General features: G+C 38.6%; 1 protein-coding gene across 3 annotated transcripts in view; it reads right to left on the bottom strand.

Moving 5' to 3' along the window:
* Positions 1 to 17,586, bottom strand: part of LOC135734568 (integrin alpha-X) — a 182,581-nt gene that overhangs the window by 28,893 nt on the left and 136,102 nt on the right. For 2 of the 3 annotated variants that reach the window (XM_065253403.2, XM_065253404.2), the window contains 3 exons: positions 8,520 to 8,644; positions 8,254 to 8,396; positions 7,898 to 8,049 (listed from right to left, as the gene is read on the bottom strand). In XM_065253403.2, coding sequence (XP_065109475.1) covers positions 7,898 to 8,049; positions 8,254 to 8,396; positions 8,520 to 8,644 — 420 coding nt within the window. Of the gene's footprint in view, positions 1 to 7,897; positions 8,050 to 8,253; positions 8,645 to 17,586 lie in introns of all 3 variants that reach the window. The other variant, XM_065253402.2, reaches the window with a different exon arrangement.

Here is a 17,586-nt window from a genome sequence, read left to right as displayed (position 1 = left end):
CTGAGAGATAAAGCACGCAGGGACTTTTATGCCATAAAGCATCAATGTCCAATAGAGATCCCTGTTAGAATTTGGCTTAAAGGTCCCGTTCTTCCTGGGTTTTTGAAGCTTTGATTGTGTTTACAGTGCACAACATGTGTGGTATTTTTCACACAATTTACTTATCTCTACAGCGCTGTTTTCACTGTCTTAAAAACAGGCTGATGTCTTGTCCTACGAAGTCTCTCCTCCAGAAATACGTAACAAGTTCTGATTGTGTAATTTGTTTAGTGTGTTGTGATTTGATTTGATAGCAGCTTAGCTTAGCAGAGCCGTTTGAGCTGGCGACTGACGTATTCCTGTGGGCGGAGTTTAGTCAAAAAACTGTTCTAGTGATGTCATTAAAGTAGGGCTGAAACGATTCATCGAGTTACTCGATTTACTCGATTCAAAAAATTCCTCGAGGCAAAAATCCTGCCTCGAAGCCTCGTTAAATTCCTATGACGCGCATTGCACGCGCCGAGATCTGATTCACACGGACCGTTGTTCAATGTTCAGGAAGCACATCATAGCGCGTGATACATTTTGAATTTAGTTGGCGCGATGGCGGAGCGAATATGTCCATAAACGGCAGAGAGAGACTGTCTAAAGTTTGGGATCATTACATTATCTTTACATTCAGCATCTGAACCGAAAACATCCACTGCTGTTTCACCAAGCGTCGATGAAACAAGGTAACGTAGCTTCCGTTGATTTTAATCCCATACTGTATTTGTAGCGATGTCGTTATGCGGTTTGACTAGATATGATGTTTAGCTTTGATGTTTTTAAGTAGTAAACGTATTCACGTTCAATTGCAGGACAGTATAGATTAAAAAAGAACCCCCGCCTTCACACACACGCATGCACTACAGGTGTGTGTACCAAAAAACGGCACCACAGTGCAATCATATGGGCAACTTGTAATCTGACATATTTTGTTCAATAATAATAATCTCTGTCTTATTGGAGTTTAGCATAAGGAAGATATTCTCTCTCATGCGAGTCAGACCGATCGCGCAATGCATCACATATGCTTAAACTTTTATGTAGCCACGCAACAATAATTTCAGCATGCATTCACTGTATACAGCGGGACGTGATGTTGTGATTTTTTGAACGGATTCTTAACCTAAAATGCACCGCAATGCAAGTGATGCAAACCAAATGCAGCGTTCTATTGAAAAGGAATGTATGTATTTCTGCCGTACCAAAATGCAATGAAGCAACTGAACGTCTGACTGGGGTGTCACTCTTCCTCACGCACAGCACGTGTGCACACACAGGTTGTTACCATAGCAAATAGGCTCACCCCAGAAATGATATATTATATGTTAAAAGCCTAATGGTAAATGCTGCAGGTGTAGAAATGTACATAAACCAGATATTTACTTTGATGTCAGGGCTAGATTACAGCATGAAATCTGTTGTGCATATTAATAAATTAAAGTGTTTAATTGTTGGCACTGGCACTTAAACACTAAATGGGTAAAAAATTTAAATAAATAGGCTTATTTCTTGGAGCCAAATACCTCTGGTTTTTTTTAGAAATAAAAGCCAAATGCTTGAACATTTTACAGCCAAGTCATTTTCGTTATGCATTATTTGTTTTGGTTGTTTAAAAACACACAAAAAAATTATCCGATTACTCGATTAATCGATCGATTCAGTGCTAGATTAATCGATTACAAAAAGAATCGATAGCTGCAGCCCTACATTAAAGCAGGAAGTAAAGGGCTGTAGTTCAAACCGGCCGTTCGCTGTAGGCTTTGAAAGGGAAATTCTGTTAAAGAAAATATATTGTCTGGCAGTAAACTTTGAGCTTTATCATTTTACAGGTGGCTTTGAAAGCATAAATAATACATTACACACTAACTAAAGTTTTAAAAATGGGATCAGGAAGAACGTGACCTTTAAAATCTTAGAATTAGTGATTGAACCGATCGCCCCCTATGGCAGTGAGGTGTGGGGTCCATTAACAAATCCAAACCAAGATTTCACCAAATAGGAAAAAAATCCAACAGAGATCCTCCATACAGAGCTTTGTAAAAACATCCTTTAAGTGCACCAGCACACAACAAATAATGCATCCAGAGCTGAATTATGAAAATATCCACTAATAATAAAAGTACAAAAACAGGCAATCAAATTCTGGAAACATCTTAAACTCAGTGAGCCCCACCCATATCATTATAAAGCCATGAAATACAAAGAGCTGGGTAAAGAAACAATCTGAACTGATTCAGAGCTTCAGTCCTGATGTTCCATTAACATCTACTGATGATCTGAACCACAACAATACTGATAAAATGATAAATTAAAGTTAACCAAGTTATAAAACAAATCAAACAAAGTTGAATCAGTCATTGGTAAACTCAAACACAACAACTGTTTGTGTAACACCTTGAGCAACTTCTGTTGCATTATGTGTGCTATATAAATAATAAAACAAAACAAAACAAAAACAACAACAAAGTAAAATGCAATGTTATTTGAACCTAAAGAGAGATTACTACGGTGGCCCTGAAGTGCAAACCACAACAACAAATTACTAAACAACAACAACAAATTAAAAAAACACCACAACAAATTAAAAAACCACTACAGCAAATTAAAAACCACTACAGCAAATTAAAAAACACTACAACAAAATAAAAAACAAATACAAAATAAAAAACACAAATACAAATTAAAAAAACACTACAACAAATTAAAAACACAACTACAACTTAAAAAACACTACAACAAAATAAAAAACCATAACAAAATAAAAAACACAACAGCAAGTTAAAAAAACACTACAACAAATAAAAAACACGACAACAAAATAAAAAAACATAACAAAATAAAAAACACAACAGCAAGTTAAAAAAACACTACTACAAAATAAAAACAACTACAAAATAAAAAAGACTACAACAAATTAAAAAACACAACTACAAATAAAAAACACAACTACATTAACCTACCGGAAGAGGTAGGTACCAGTGGGCATAGACATTATATACGTAGACACCTTGTAGACTGAGTTGCCTATTGGAGCTGACATATCGCGCAGCCGCCATCTTGGATGGGTCTCCAGTGTGCTCCCTTGCATTCATTTCTAATGAGGAATAATCATAACTCCTCTTATTTTTACCGGATTTTCACACGGTTTGAGTTGTTATAAGCGGCAGAGATTTAGTTACGTATGATACAGGACGCTGTCACACATTGAAAAATACTGCTTTCATGCTAAAATACTTTGTATTATGCTCTTTAAGTATGGCCTATTGACAGAGGCAGACACTACTTAAGTATTTTACTTTCTACATAAAAGTACATTTTCAAGTAGCCTATCTGTATTTTATCAGTGTTTTTCTATAGAAAACTTATATTACAAAGCATATTATCATAATTTTAACTCCACTACATTTCATAATGTCAAGTTTTTGGTTTATATTTAATATTTAAGTACATTAAATTTTACATTTACTTTTACTTAAAAAGTACACAATTTTTATGTAATTTTTACGTAATTAGGTATTTATGTAATTAGGTATTAAATTGATTTGAATATGAATGAATTGAGAATGAATTGGCTGTGAGAATTTTCATTCCAAAATGGCGGTCGTGCTACTGAAGCGCCATCTAGTGGTTGTGGCCAAAAACGAATCAGAGTTCCCCCTCTTGTTCTTCTATACTCTTTGCTAGACCTTTGACGATTCTGTCACAAAAAGCCCTCCCGTTTATAGCAACTTTCCATTGCCTCCTCATGCCTGTATCACTGGGAATCCTTCAAATGTGAAGAAAAAACAGCGAGAGATCATGAGAGAGAGTACCAGTTCCTGCTGAACATTGACATAATATTGTTAATAATAACGTAAAATAACCAAAATTATTGTTCAATCTTACTTGTGAAATGTAATCCCATGTGATCTGGAATCAATACTGCGCCGGTTATTGCAACCATAAGATGCACAAAATATGGGCATAGTTGCTTTCTTCCGTTAACTCCGATTGACTCTGGTGCTAGCGTACAGTGAGGAGACCCATCCAATATGGCGCCGACGCTTGATGCGTTCCAGCACGTCATGAGGTGTCTATGTATATAATGTCTATGCCCACTGGTACCTACCTCTTCCAGTAGGTTAATGTAGTTGTGTTTTTTATTTGTAGTTGTGTTTATAATTTGTTGTTGTGTTTTTTAATTTGTTGTAGTGTTTTTTATTTTGTAGTTGTTTTTTATTTTGTTGTAGTGTTTTTTAATTTGTTGTAGTGTTTTTTTACTTGCTGTTGTGTTTTTTATTTTGTTATGGTTTTTTATTTTGTTGTAGTGTTCATTAATTTGTTGTAGTGTTTTTTTAACTTGCTGTTGTGTTTTTTATTTTGTTATGGTTTTTTATTTTGTTGTAGTGTTTTTTTATTTGTAGTTGTGTTTTTAATTTGTTGTAGTTTTTTTTAATTTGTAGTTGTGTTTTTTAATTTGCTGTAGTGTTTTTTTAACTTGCTGTCAGAGGTGTAAAAAGTACTCAAAAATTTTACTCAAGTGAAAGTACAAATACTGAGTGTAAATTTTACTCAATTAAAAGTAAAAGTATCTGGCCAGAATTATACTTGAGTAAAAGTAAAAAGTACCACATTAAAATTGTACTTGAGTATTAAAAAAGTAAAAGTAACCGGAAAAAGGAAAACGAGAGATTCATGTTTAAGCTTTCTCTAAAAACATGAAGTGAATGAACCACATAAAAGGTTTTATCCTTTACAACTGTTTGTATTTAATTGTATTTCATTATCAAACTATAAGACTACTACATATTTTCCAACATGATCTCACAAAGTTCAGTGGTATAGTCACAGAATTTTTTGCTCATTTATCCGTGTCATTGTCACGGATCTCCGCATTTTTCCCTGTCTGTCCCACGGACTTTCTTTTACGTGTCAGTTTCACGTATTGATTACTCAATTGTTTTTCCTATTTTTAAACCATTTTCACGTGGGTTTGGGGTTAGATTTGGGGTTTGGGTTAGGATGTCACTTTAACTATTGGTTTATACTATTTTTTCCATACTTTTAAACAATAAAACCTCGAACTTAACTTAAATTTCAAGCTCTATCCAGCCGATGCAGGATAAGGTGTATTAGACCTTTTTCACACTGTAAGTCCAAATCCCATTTTGATGCATATCCAATAGGAATCCAATCACATTTAGAACGGTGAACGGCTAAAAACCACATTAAATCTGTTTTTCTAATCCGTTTCAGGCTACATCCAGAGGTGGTTTGAAATCCATTTCAGTCTTACCGTCCTGATCGGATTTGTGTAGCTTTTCGGTTACGTCATGCTGTCACGTCACATAAAACACGTCAGACGTCGAGGCAGATTGTCATGCCAGTGTGACGTCATTGCCATAGAAACAGTGCAGATAATCCGGAAAACGGCTACAGGATGAACAGATCGGATCTTAACAGTTGTGAAACACAATGTGGACAGTGAGTCTGTCAAATTAGATATGCACCAAAATTTGGACTGACAGTGTGAACAAGGTATTAGTCTTGATAGAGAGGCAGCAAACAGCAGGAAACGTGTCACACTTCATGTGTTGTCGATTTCAAAGAAGCAAAAAATCTTCATCATTAGTTCCTTAGTGTGGTCCAAAGGCTCCAGAATAATTTCAATTAAACTGACCATCAGCGCAATTCATTTGGTTTGACAGAGCAAGCAAAAATAGACCTCTAAAATAGAAGTACTTTTTGACTGTAAATAAAATTGTAAGGAGTAAAAAGTATTTTTTTTCTTTAAAAAATGTAATTAAGTAAAAGTAAAAGTACTGATTTTTAATTGTACTCAAGTAAAGTAAAAATCCCCAAAAATAATACTTAAGTACAGTAATCAAGTAAAATTACTCAAGTACTTTACACCTCTGCGAGCTGTTGTGTTTTTTATTTTGTATTTGTTTTTTATTTTGTTGTAGTGTTTTTTAATTTGCTGTAGTGGTTTTTAATTTGCTGTAGTGTTTTTTTAATTTGTTGTTGTTTTTTAATTTGTTGCAGTGTTTTTTTAATTTGTTGTGGAGTTTTTTAAGTTGTTGTTGTTGTTTAGTAATTTGCAGAGGTGGAAAAAGTAATAAAATATTGTACTCAAGTAAAAGTAAAGTTACTTTTATAATATTTTACTTAAGTAAAAGTAAAGTTACTGGTCTAAAAATCTACTCAAGTAAAAGTAAAAAGTAAGTCATTTTAAATTTACTCAGAGTATAAGTTACTTTTTTTAAGCGGGGAGAGGTGGAGGATTCTAGTATAGTTCAAAAACGACAAGGGAATATAAATCTCAAACTAGTTGTTTTTAATTGTAGGAACATCTTTACAATTAAAGTGCAATAACAAAAAGTTAATAAAATAAAAAGCTTTTTTAAACTAAGAAACATTTATGGAATTGTTTAATGGTTTTACATTTGAGTTATGCACTTTTGAAGGTGGTCAGCAGCTGGTAAATACAATCACTATAGTAAGGTTGTAAATGATGTATTGCTGGTAACATACATTAATTTATTAAACTATAGTTTAAATGAGATGTAATGAGATATAATATAATGAGATGAGTACCATGGCTATATACTTTTGACACGTTTATTGTCGTCTAGCTTCCCTGACCTGGGTACCTGATGTCAGATCTTTATTCTCTCTCTCTCTCTCTCTCTCTCTCTCTCTCTCTCTCTCTCTCTCTCTCTCTCTGCAATGTCTAATGACCTGCGCATTCTCGAGGACGTTCTGAAGTTGTGTTTGACTTGACGCGAAGCTCGGAAGATAATGCGCATGGTATTAAAAATGCGTTGTGCAAATGAGCGGTAACAAACCTGGTCGTTTTGTACTTAAGAGCATGAATCCTACCTTTCATATGAAAGAAACACTCGCTTCGCGTCAGTGGAAAGTGGTCGCTTAAATATGACCAGGGGTTTCTTTTATAAGATTTGAACTGAGGCGGGTCTGCATTAGCGCGCGCCTGTCTCGTCCGTCTCCATGGTTCTTTTTGCGCGTTCCCCCGCCTATCAATCATCCGTTGCGCGTCTTTATCACCTTGCTTTTTTAAAACATTTTTTTACTCAGTAACGGATATGATTTAAAATGTAGTGAAGTACAATACTTTAAACAAAACATACTTAAGTAAAAGTAAAAGTACAGATTTTAAAAACTACTCAAAAAAGTAAAAGTACACAAAAAAACTACTCAATTACAGTAACGTGAGTAAATGTAATTCGTTACTTTCCACCTCTGGTAATTTGTTGATGTGGTTTGCACTTCAGGGCCACCGTAGATTACAGAATGGCAAACTATCTGTAAACAGTAACAGATAAAAAACTGATATCCATCTTGACCAGATATAGACTCCGATACAGTGGACACAAGCTCACTATAGAGACAGGCAGACACAGAAAAACATGGCTGCCACAAGAGGAGGTTGTGTCCACACTGTAACCAAAACCAAATTGAAACAGAGCTGCACTTTCTAACAGAATGCACAAAATACACAGATATACAAACAATCTTTTACCAAAAAATAAACTGCATAAACGAGACATTTGAAAGCCTATCAAACAATGATAAACTGATCTTTCTGTTAGGAGACGCAATGACTGCTGTGTGTCTGCAAGTCATAATATAAGAGAAAGTCAATCTGACCTGACTTAATGTCTCCATTATATCTAAAAGATACTTAACCTAATTTCCCTGTTACAGAGTTTGGAATCAATCAGAACCCTGAGGTACTTATATTAAAAAAGTGCCGTTTGGAATTTGCCTGTACTTGTTTCTTAGTCCAAGGTTTTAGCTTTCACTCACTAACCTCACTGAACATCATAGTCAAGAAATATTACAATTATTATTATGACATGAAGCTTACCTCTATAAGGAAAGAATAATCCTTGCAACTTTTTACATTGCATTTAATGGTCTGCTCATCTACAAGGGTACGGTTTTTGCTTGAGAAGAATGCTCGATATTTAAGTCGTTTGGCATCCAGCGTTATTGTGTATGTAATAGTTGCAGACAAATCTAAAAAAAAATATATATTTTCATCCAAAAAAGAAAAAGAAAAAACATGAGCAATAAGTAAAAACAAATATTAAACATACCACATTTTAATATCAGACAGAATACTAAAAAGCTAAAAAAAGGGTGTGCCTTTCTTTGAAATCAAAATAACTTACAGAACACTAGAAACTATATTGTAATACATGTTATCAGTTTTTAATATACCTGTTATTTGTCTATATCCACTCATGGTGAGGCACAATGTCAGCGTATTTGTCAATGGCTTTGTGCAATCAGTAGTGTCACTGGTTGGGATTTTGGATGGATTGTAAGTTACTTCGGTTTCCAAGTTCATAATGGGTCTGGACCTGAATCGTTCATATACACCACAGATAAAAAGACACAAATGTGTTGGCTGAATGTGTATGTGTATGTGTGCATTTGCATTTGACACCTTATTAGTGGTATTCTGTCTAAGAGCAAAAACAGACCTGAAAAGCTGCACTGCTCCCATTGATCCAACAGCAATGTCAACTAGGTTATCTTTACTATGGTCTACAGAGGACTGGCTTAGTGAAATCCCAAATAACTTCCGACCTGATGATCCACTAATCCTCTGTCATTACACAATGGAGGGAAGAAGAAGGGAAAAATAAAAGCAATGAACAATCATGACTTATAACTCATTAAATGATATCTGAAGAAGATCATGGTAACACTTTACACTAAGGTTGTATTTGTTCACATCACTCACATCAATGCTTTCTGATGCATGCTGCTTGTCTTGTAAGAGGATAAATGAGGTTAAAGTTCTTAATAGTTGGTTCTTCACTATAAAAATGGCTGGGTTATTTTTGATCCATAATGGGTAAATATTGAACAGAACACATGCGGGAGTAAAAATGACCCAATTTTGGGTTGTTGTTATGCAACAATGGGGTATAACAACCCACCAGTTGGGTTAAAACAACCCAGCATTGGGTCAATTTTAACCCAGCAGTGTGTTCTGTCTAATTTTTACCCATTATGGGGCAGCAGTGTCTCAGTGGTTCATGTAGGTTGTCTACAAACCGGAAGGTTGGTGGTTCAATCCCCAGCTCCATCTGACCAAGTGTTGAGGTGTCTTTGAGAAAGACAACTAACCCCAGCTGCTCCCGACGAGCTGCCTTGCATGGCTGACACCCCCATCGGTGTATGAATAAGTGAGTAAATGGGTGAATGTAAGGCAACTTGTAAAGCGCTTTGGATGGCAATACGGCAAGCCGTTTTAACTTTTATTCATTGTGTTCTTGATATCAACAATTAAATTTTCACTAGTTAAAATTTTAATTATTGATATCAGATATTACATTTCTACTAGTATCAATGGCAATTCTTGATATCAACAATTACATTCTCACTATGGAAATATGGGAAGCCGAATTATCTTTTAATGTAGCCAGCGTTTCTCGTCATAATTATATTTCTACTAGTAAGAATTAAATTAAAGACCTCTATAATTCAATTTTTAGTAGCAACAATTACAATTACAGAGCTCTATAATTCAATTAAAACTAGTAACAATTATGATTGTAGAGCTCTCTAATTGAATTATAGAGCTCTGCAATTGTATTTTTACTAGCAACAACTGAATTGCAGAGCTCTATAATTCAATTTTTACTAGTAACAACTTTGATTACAGAGCTCTCTAATTCAATTAAAGAGCTCTGCATTTGTATTCTTACTAGTAACAACTGATCTGTAGAGCTCTTTAATTCCATTCTTACTAGTAAAAATTCTTATAACAGAGCTCTAAAATTGTATTCTTACTAGTAAAAACTCCTATTCATGAGATTCCAAACATATGCGCGGTTACACCCATTTCCTAATCAAGTACCGCCTGAGATCATTTAAAGTCATTTAAAGTCTAATTTGACATACTAAAAAATATATATATACTTGGGGAGTGTCGGGAGCACATGTGGTGTGGTGGTAGAGTTACTGACCTACAAAATGTGAGATTGAGGTTCAAAGGCAAAATTTTGTTTTATTATACTTTTGAACCACGCGACCACAGTTACACTTTTAGCATAGAGTTGCACATATGTTGATCTCACAATGTCAGTGTGACAGCTGCACTATATAAAGCTGACAGAAACAAAGAAGTAAAGTTTATCCTAAGTGTACACAATTACTTGATTACTCACCTTTACAGTAGTATAATTATCAGATTATTAAACCAAGTTTTTCTTGTGACTGCACGACATTTTGGATAAAAATTTTTACTTGAAGTTTAAAAAAATTGTTCCACAGACATACTACTTTCAGTCTTGCCAGATTACTTGGTAAAATGTAATCATACAGTATGCTATGGCCTTTGCAATCACTAGCTTAGCAAAACAAATGAAGGGTTAAAAAGGCACAATGATGAATTCAGGGGTAGATTCACAATCAGTTTTATACAATTTTAGTTAAAGCACTCACAGAAAACAAACAACTGCCACATAACCAGAACTACTGCAGGCTTGGCAAAATACTGTGAGAAAGAGATGGACAGAAAGAGAGAGAGAGAGAGAGAGAGAGAGAGAGAGAGAGAGAGAGAGAATGCATGAAAGAAGAAATACTTTAACATTTTCAACTCAAGCCCAAAATGAACCGCAGCGTTTCACTAAAAGATGCTACTAATTTGTCTATCTGGTGAAAAACTTGACAACCCGGTCTGCTATCAAAGTCAGATTCACACAGATACTCAATGAACAGGGCTGAAGCAGGAGATACGAGCAAGTGGTGTTGTGTTTGCAAACTGACCACGCCCTCTATGAAAATATAGTTATTGTTATCAGCAAAATATTCTATTTTTATTAATGACATCTGTTATTTTATGACATTGCTACTTACAGTAATATATTATTATAAACACTGCAACAAAAACCTGCCAAGTTTTCCCACAGTCAACTTTATACGACCTAGATGAATATGCATAAGGCACGATTAGCATAATAAGATGACGCTAAATACAGAGCTCTGTAATGCAATTGTTACTAGTAAAAATTGCAATTAGAGAGCTCTACAATTGAATTCTTAATAGTAACAATTTGATTACAGAGCTCTACAATTGAGTTACAGAGCTCTCTAATTGAATTCTTACTGTCACGGTAGGATAAGTCTATCTTGACTTTCTGTGCTTTGTTTGTCTGTGTGACTGAAGCATGAGTGTGTGCGTGTCTGATCACTGATGATCTGAGTGAGTGCAGGTGTGCGTGATTGCTTTACTCCAGCTGGCGGTAGTTACCCAGTCTGCATATATACTTACCAGTTCTCTCCTCTCACTGCCAGATGATTTCACTACGAGTCAGTTCAAGCCGCTCTGTCTTCGTGTGTTCCTGTCGTCTCGTCTTCGTGTGGAATTCTGCCTGTTTGTGTATCCGGTTCATCTCCGTCACACTGATTTCACCCACAAGCACCAGGATATGTCACCGTGGTCTTTGTCTTTCATTGGACTGCCTATCATATCATCTGCTTTATTGTTTCAATAAACTGTTTACCGTCATCCTGCATTTGCCTCCTATATTTCATATGTTGTCGTCACAGAATCATCTGGCCATATTATGGAAGCAGCAGGAAAAGGATCCCCGGCTCGGTTCGAAGAATTCATCACCGCAGCCATACATTGTTTCACCACTCAGGACAACAGGATTGAGGAACTGAGCCGGGCGATGAAGGAAATGACAGACAAAGTGTCCGAGCTCACCCAAGCGATTCAACAGCTGTCGCTACCCACTGCGCCACCCGCACCGTCTGTTCCTCCTACCCCACCAGTGAGCGTTTCCCGTCAGGAACCGAAGCTATCTACACCCGAAAAGTATGCAGGTGATCCCGAGTTCTGTAGACCATTTCTATCACAATGTGCTCTTCATTTCTTTCTCCAGCCTCAGACCTACACCACAGAGGAGAGCAAGGTTGGCTTTGTGTTATCCCTGCTTACCGGGAGGGCGGCGCTATGGGGAACAGCGGTGTGGAAAAATCATGACCCGTGCACTCAGTCATTTGAATCCCTTTCCACTATGATGAAGAAGGTTTTTGATCGTTCTGCAGTTGGAAGAGATGCAGCGAGAAAATTGACCGATCTACGACAGGGTAATCGTTCAGTTTCTGACTATGCTATTGAATTTCGCACGCTTGCTGCAGATACACACTGGAATGAAGAGGCGCAGTGGGATACATTCCTGCATGGGTTAACCGGCTGCATTCAACGCGAGTTACAGCACTGCGAATTACCATCTTCTCTCAATGGTGTTATCGACGCGGCCATTTGAGCGGACCTTCGATTGAGAACCATCCCAGCTTACGACGATGAGGTAATGATCCCCAGTCATTATGAAAGGTCTTCCACGTCGAGAGAGAGAGCGGCGGGTTCCTCCATGTCCGATCCGGAGCCCATGCAGGTGGGTTGAGCTCGGCTTTCCCGGGAGGAGAGGATTCGCCGCAGATCGCTGGGTCTTTGCCTTTACTGCGGGGAGGCCTGACACTTACTCCATCGATGCCAGGTAAAAGGCAACGCTCGGGAGTAAATCTGGGGCTACTCTCGGGCGGAATCTTTTCTACAAAGACCTCATCAACATCTACCCTCCTCCCGGCGAAACTGCGGTGGCATAAGACACATCTCACCTGTGATGCACTGCTGGATTCGGGAGCCGAGGGGAATTTAATCGACCACCAGTTCGCACGTAAGCTCAAGGTTCCATTGTCTGCTCTTCCCAAACCAATTTCACCTTTTGCTCTTAATGGAAGCAAACTATCTGTCATTACCCATATCACGGACCCTGTCACCATATGTGTTTCTGGCAATCACTCTGAGACTTTACAGTTCTACGTCACGGTTTCCCCTCTGGCTCCCGTTGTACTTGGACATCCATGGCTACTCAAACACAACCCGTCTGTCAACTGGAAACTGGGTACTATCACTGGTTGGAGTGAAGATTGTCATAAGTCTTGTCTTGTCTTGTCTCTGCATGTATACCTGTCTCTGCGTCTGTGTTTCAGGAGGAGACGATAGACTTAACTAACGTGCCGGCGGAGTACCACGACTTGAAGGGAGTGTTCAGTAAGTCCAGGGCCGCTTCTCTACCTCTTCACAAAATTGGATTTACGTAATGCTTATAATTTGGTCCGCATAAGGAAGGGGGATGAATGGAAAACTGCATTTAACACACCTAGAGGCCATTTTGAGTACTGCGTGATGCCTTTCGGATTATCTAACTCGCCAGCGGTTTTCCAAGCACTCGTTATTGACGTGTTGCGAGACATGGCCGATCAGTTTCTGTATGTCTACCTGGATGACATACTGATTTTCTCTACGTCTCTCCAGGAACATGTGCAACCCGTACGACGAGTGCTTCTCAGGTTGCTAGAGAATGGGCTTTTTGTCAAGGCTGAGAAATGCAAATTTCATGCACAGTCTGTTTCATTTTTAGGGCACATAATTTCGACTGAGGGTGTCCGTATGGATCCGGAGAAAGTAAAGGCTGTGGTGAATTGGCCATCTCCAGAGTCTCGCAAGGCCCTGCAGAGGTTTCTGGGGTTCGCCAATTTTTACCGGCGTTTTATTCGCAATTTCAGCCAACTAGCCGCACCTCTGACCACCTTGACCTCCCCTAGTACTGCGTTCAGGTGGTCGGATGCAGCTCAGGTTGCATTCTCCAAACTGAAAGGCTGCTTTGTTTCAGCCCCGATTCTCGTGGCCCCTGATCGTAAACGTCAGTTCATAGTGGAGGTCGATGCGTCAGATGTGGGGGTAGGAGCCGTGTTATCCCAACGCACATCTTCAGATGGGAAGGTGCATCCCTGCGCGTTTTACTCTCATCGTTTATCACCTGCCGAACGTAATTATGACATTGGTAATCGGGAGTTGTTGGCTGTTAAACTAGCACTGGAAGAATGGCGTCATTGGCTAGAGGGGTCGGGTGTGCCTTTCATAGTCTACACTGATCACAAGAACCTAGAATACATTAAATCTGCCAAATGTTTGAACTCTAGGCAGGCTCGGTGGGCTTTTTTTTTCGGTCGTTTCGATTTCACGTTGTCCTACCGTCCAGGTTCTAAAAACACCAAACCTAATGCTTTATCCCGGATTTTTGAGCGTTCCGATCGTGTTTCCACTCCCGAGCCCATTTTACCGGAGACTCTATTCATCTCCGCGCTCTCATGGGAGATCGAATCGAAGGTTACCAAAGCCTTAGAAGGGGTAACGCCCCCGTCCCGTTGCTCACCGAACCGGTTATTTGTGCCAGAGGAACTGAGATCAGAGGTACTTAAATGGAGCCATAATTCCAGTATAGCTTGCCATCTAGGGGTCAGTCGAACCAAATTTTTGGTTAAGCAACGATTTTGGTGGCCAGGAATGGCTTGCGACATGCACTATTTTGTGTTGGCTTGTTCGGTTTGTGCTGTGGGTAAGTTGTCTAATCGTCCTCCCGACGGGTTACTTAGACCGCTGCCTGTCCCTTCGAGACCCTGGTCCCATATTTCGCTCGATTTTATTACCGCCCTCCCACCCTCCCAGGGCAATACGGTGATTTTAACCGTAGTGGACCGATTCTCGAAGGCGGCTCATTTTATTCCCTTGCCCAAATTGCCTTCAGCCAAGGAGACAGCGGTCGCTATCGTGGACCACGTATTCCGGTTACATGGCCTCCCGACAGACGTGGTCTCCGATAGGGGTCCCCAATTTATATCAAAATTTTGGCGAGAGTTCTGCAGGTTGCTAGGGGCTACGGTTAGTCTGTCTTCGGGGTTTCATCCTCAGACCAATGGTCAAACCGAGCGAGCCAATCAGGACGTGGAAAGAGTGTTGCAATGTTTGGCTTCCAAGAATCCTTTCTCCTGGAGCCAACAACTCTCTATGGTGGAGTACACACACAATTCATTACCAGTGTCAGCTACGGGCCTATATCCGTTTAAGTGTAGCTTAGGGTACCAACCACCTTTATTTCCCAGTCTGGAATCCGAGGTCGCGGTCCCCTCCACACACGCTTTTGTCCAGAGGTGCCGTCGCACTTGGAGTAGAGCACGTGAGGCTATACTCCAAGCGAGACAGCGCACCAAGGATAAGGCTGATCGCCACCGGTCGAAGCCTCCCATTTACGTCGTGGGTCAAAAAGTGTGGCTTTCTACTCTGAATATTCCGATGCGTTCCGTCTCAAATAAGTTGATTCCCAAATTCATTGGCCCGTTCTCTGTTGCTAAAATCATTAATCCAGTAACAGTCTGCCTTAACCTACCCCCTGTGTACAGACGAATTCATCCGGTTTTTCACATTTCCAAGATCAAACCCGTATTTAAATCTCGTCTTAATCCACCTGTCCCGGTTCCCCCCGCCTCGTCTCGTAGATGGGGGAACCAACTTATTCGATTAACCGTATTCTGGAATCTAGACGGAGGGGACGCGGATTTCAGTACTTGGTGGATTGGGAAGGTTACGGTCCGGAGGAGAGAAGTTGGGTTCCTGCCCGGGACATATTGGATCACACCCTTATTGATGAATTCCATCAACCGGTCAAGGAACCCGAGAACGTCAGGTGACGTCCTTGGGGGAGGGGGGTACTGTCACGGTCTATCGTGACTTTCTGTGTTTTGTTTGTCTGTGTGACTGAAGCATGAGTGTGTGCGTGTCTGATCACTGATGATCTGAGTGAGTGCAGGTGTGGGTGATTGCTTTACTCCAGCTGGCGGTAGTTACCCAGTCTGCATATATACTCACCAGTTCTCTCCTCTCACTGCCAGATGATTTCACTACGAGTCAGTTCAAGCCGCTCTGTCTTCGTGTGTTCCTGTCGTCTCGTCTCAGTGTGGAATTGCCTGTTTGTGTATCCAGTTCATCTCCATCACACTGAATTCACCCACGAGCACCAGGATATGTCACCGTAGTCTTTGTCTGTCATTGGACTGCCTATCATATCATCTGCTTTATTGTTTTAATAAACTGTTAACCTCCCTGCATTTGCCTCCTATATTTCATATCTTGTCGTCACACTTACTAGTAACAATTCGAATTAGAGAGCTCTGTAATTCAATTTTTACTAGTAACAATTACAATTATAGAGCTCTGTAATTCAGTTTTTACTAGTAACAATTGAATTACAGAGCTCTCTAATTAAGTTACAGAGCTCTGCAATTACACATATCTATAATGTGTATTTGTACTAGTAATAAATCAATTAAAGAGCTCTGTAATTCAATTAAAGAGCTCTCCAATTAGAATTGTTACTAGTAAAAATTGGATTACAGAGCTCTATAATTTTAATTGTTACTAGTAAAAATTGAATCGCAGAGCTCTATAATTGTAAGTGTTACAAGTAAAAGTTGAATTTCAGAGCTCTATAATTAAAAATGAATGGAAGTCAATGGAGACATATGACTTGTAATAATTGAATTGTAGAGCTCTCAAATTGTAATTGTTACCAGGGTTCTAAATTAACTTTTTTGACCACCAGCCAAAGTGGCTGGTAACTTTCTAAAGCTGACTCGTAGTGAAATCACTTTCTAAAGTTACCAGCCAATCAGCATTTCCACTAGCCAAATTTTTTCCGCTGAAAATAAGAGAAATTATGAGTGCCACTGAATGCAACAATGATTCGTTTTTTCTTTCGCATGCATGCAACAATCCTGACAAAACATGACAACATTTTTGTGATGAAATATAAGCTTTCTTCATTTCTCTGTGGATAGATATAAAGCTTTACTGGGGCACAGGCCCCCCATTTTTTGCTGACTTTTTTTGAAAACCTGCGGTGTGCAAGAAGTGTGCAACACTACAATGTCCTTTACTTAACCCACTATTCTACAGTGCAACAGGTACTGCAAAAGATAAATATGTATTTAAAAATATTTAAGTATAATCTTCATCATACCTAACATTATTAACATGGTTTGAGGCATACATCATGGCATAAAATGTTTGGTAATAATGACAGCAGAGAAATATTTTCTACATTATACAATGATAGCAATCATTAATAACTTATTTTTACAATATTTTAAGAAACCAGTCATTTTATGACTGCTATACTTAATAATCTCAGTCACAGTTACTGCTAACTGTTTATGTAGTGTCCTAGAGTTAAATATTAGTAACTAAATATTAATTTCATATCTAAAAATACAGAACAGTATAACACATACACCTGTGGATTTTCTCAGCAACAATGCAATCCCATAGACTTGACAAAAGGTTTTCCTGGGATTTTTCCTCTAATATTTGAGACCTGACAGGGTGAGGATGTAGTTTGTCTTATCTCCCTTAAATCTCTCCTTTCTGCTTCCCTTTCCCTGCTTTGCACAAAACATTTCTGATGTCCATCTACAGAAGCCAATAATGATCGAGTCAAAAAAGATTAGCATTATTATTTAGAAACTTACTTCTCGTCATATTTTCATAATTACTCATTCGCGTGGCGTCCTTTTGGATGGAGTTGCGCACGCGGAGGACCACAAAGACGCGCGTGGACATGGATACATGCGTGCACGCGTCAGTGCGACTGCTTTGTCGCTTTACAAGCGTAAATTGGGTAACTACATAGC

This window comes from Paramisgurnus dabryanus, chromosome 1, assembly GCF_030506205.2.
Source record: "Paramisgurnus dabryanus chromosome 1, PD_genome_1.1, whole genome shotgun sequence".
NCBI lineage: Eukaryota > Metazoa > Chordata > Actinopteri > Cypriniformes > Cobitidae > Paramisgurnus > Paramisgurnus dabryanus.
This window is presented reverse-complemented; position numbering and strand designations above follow the sequence as displayed.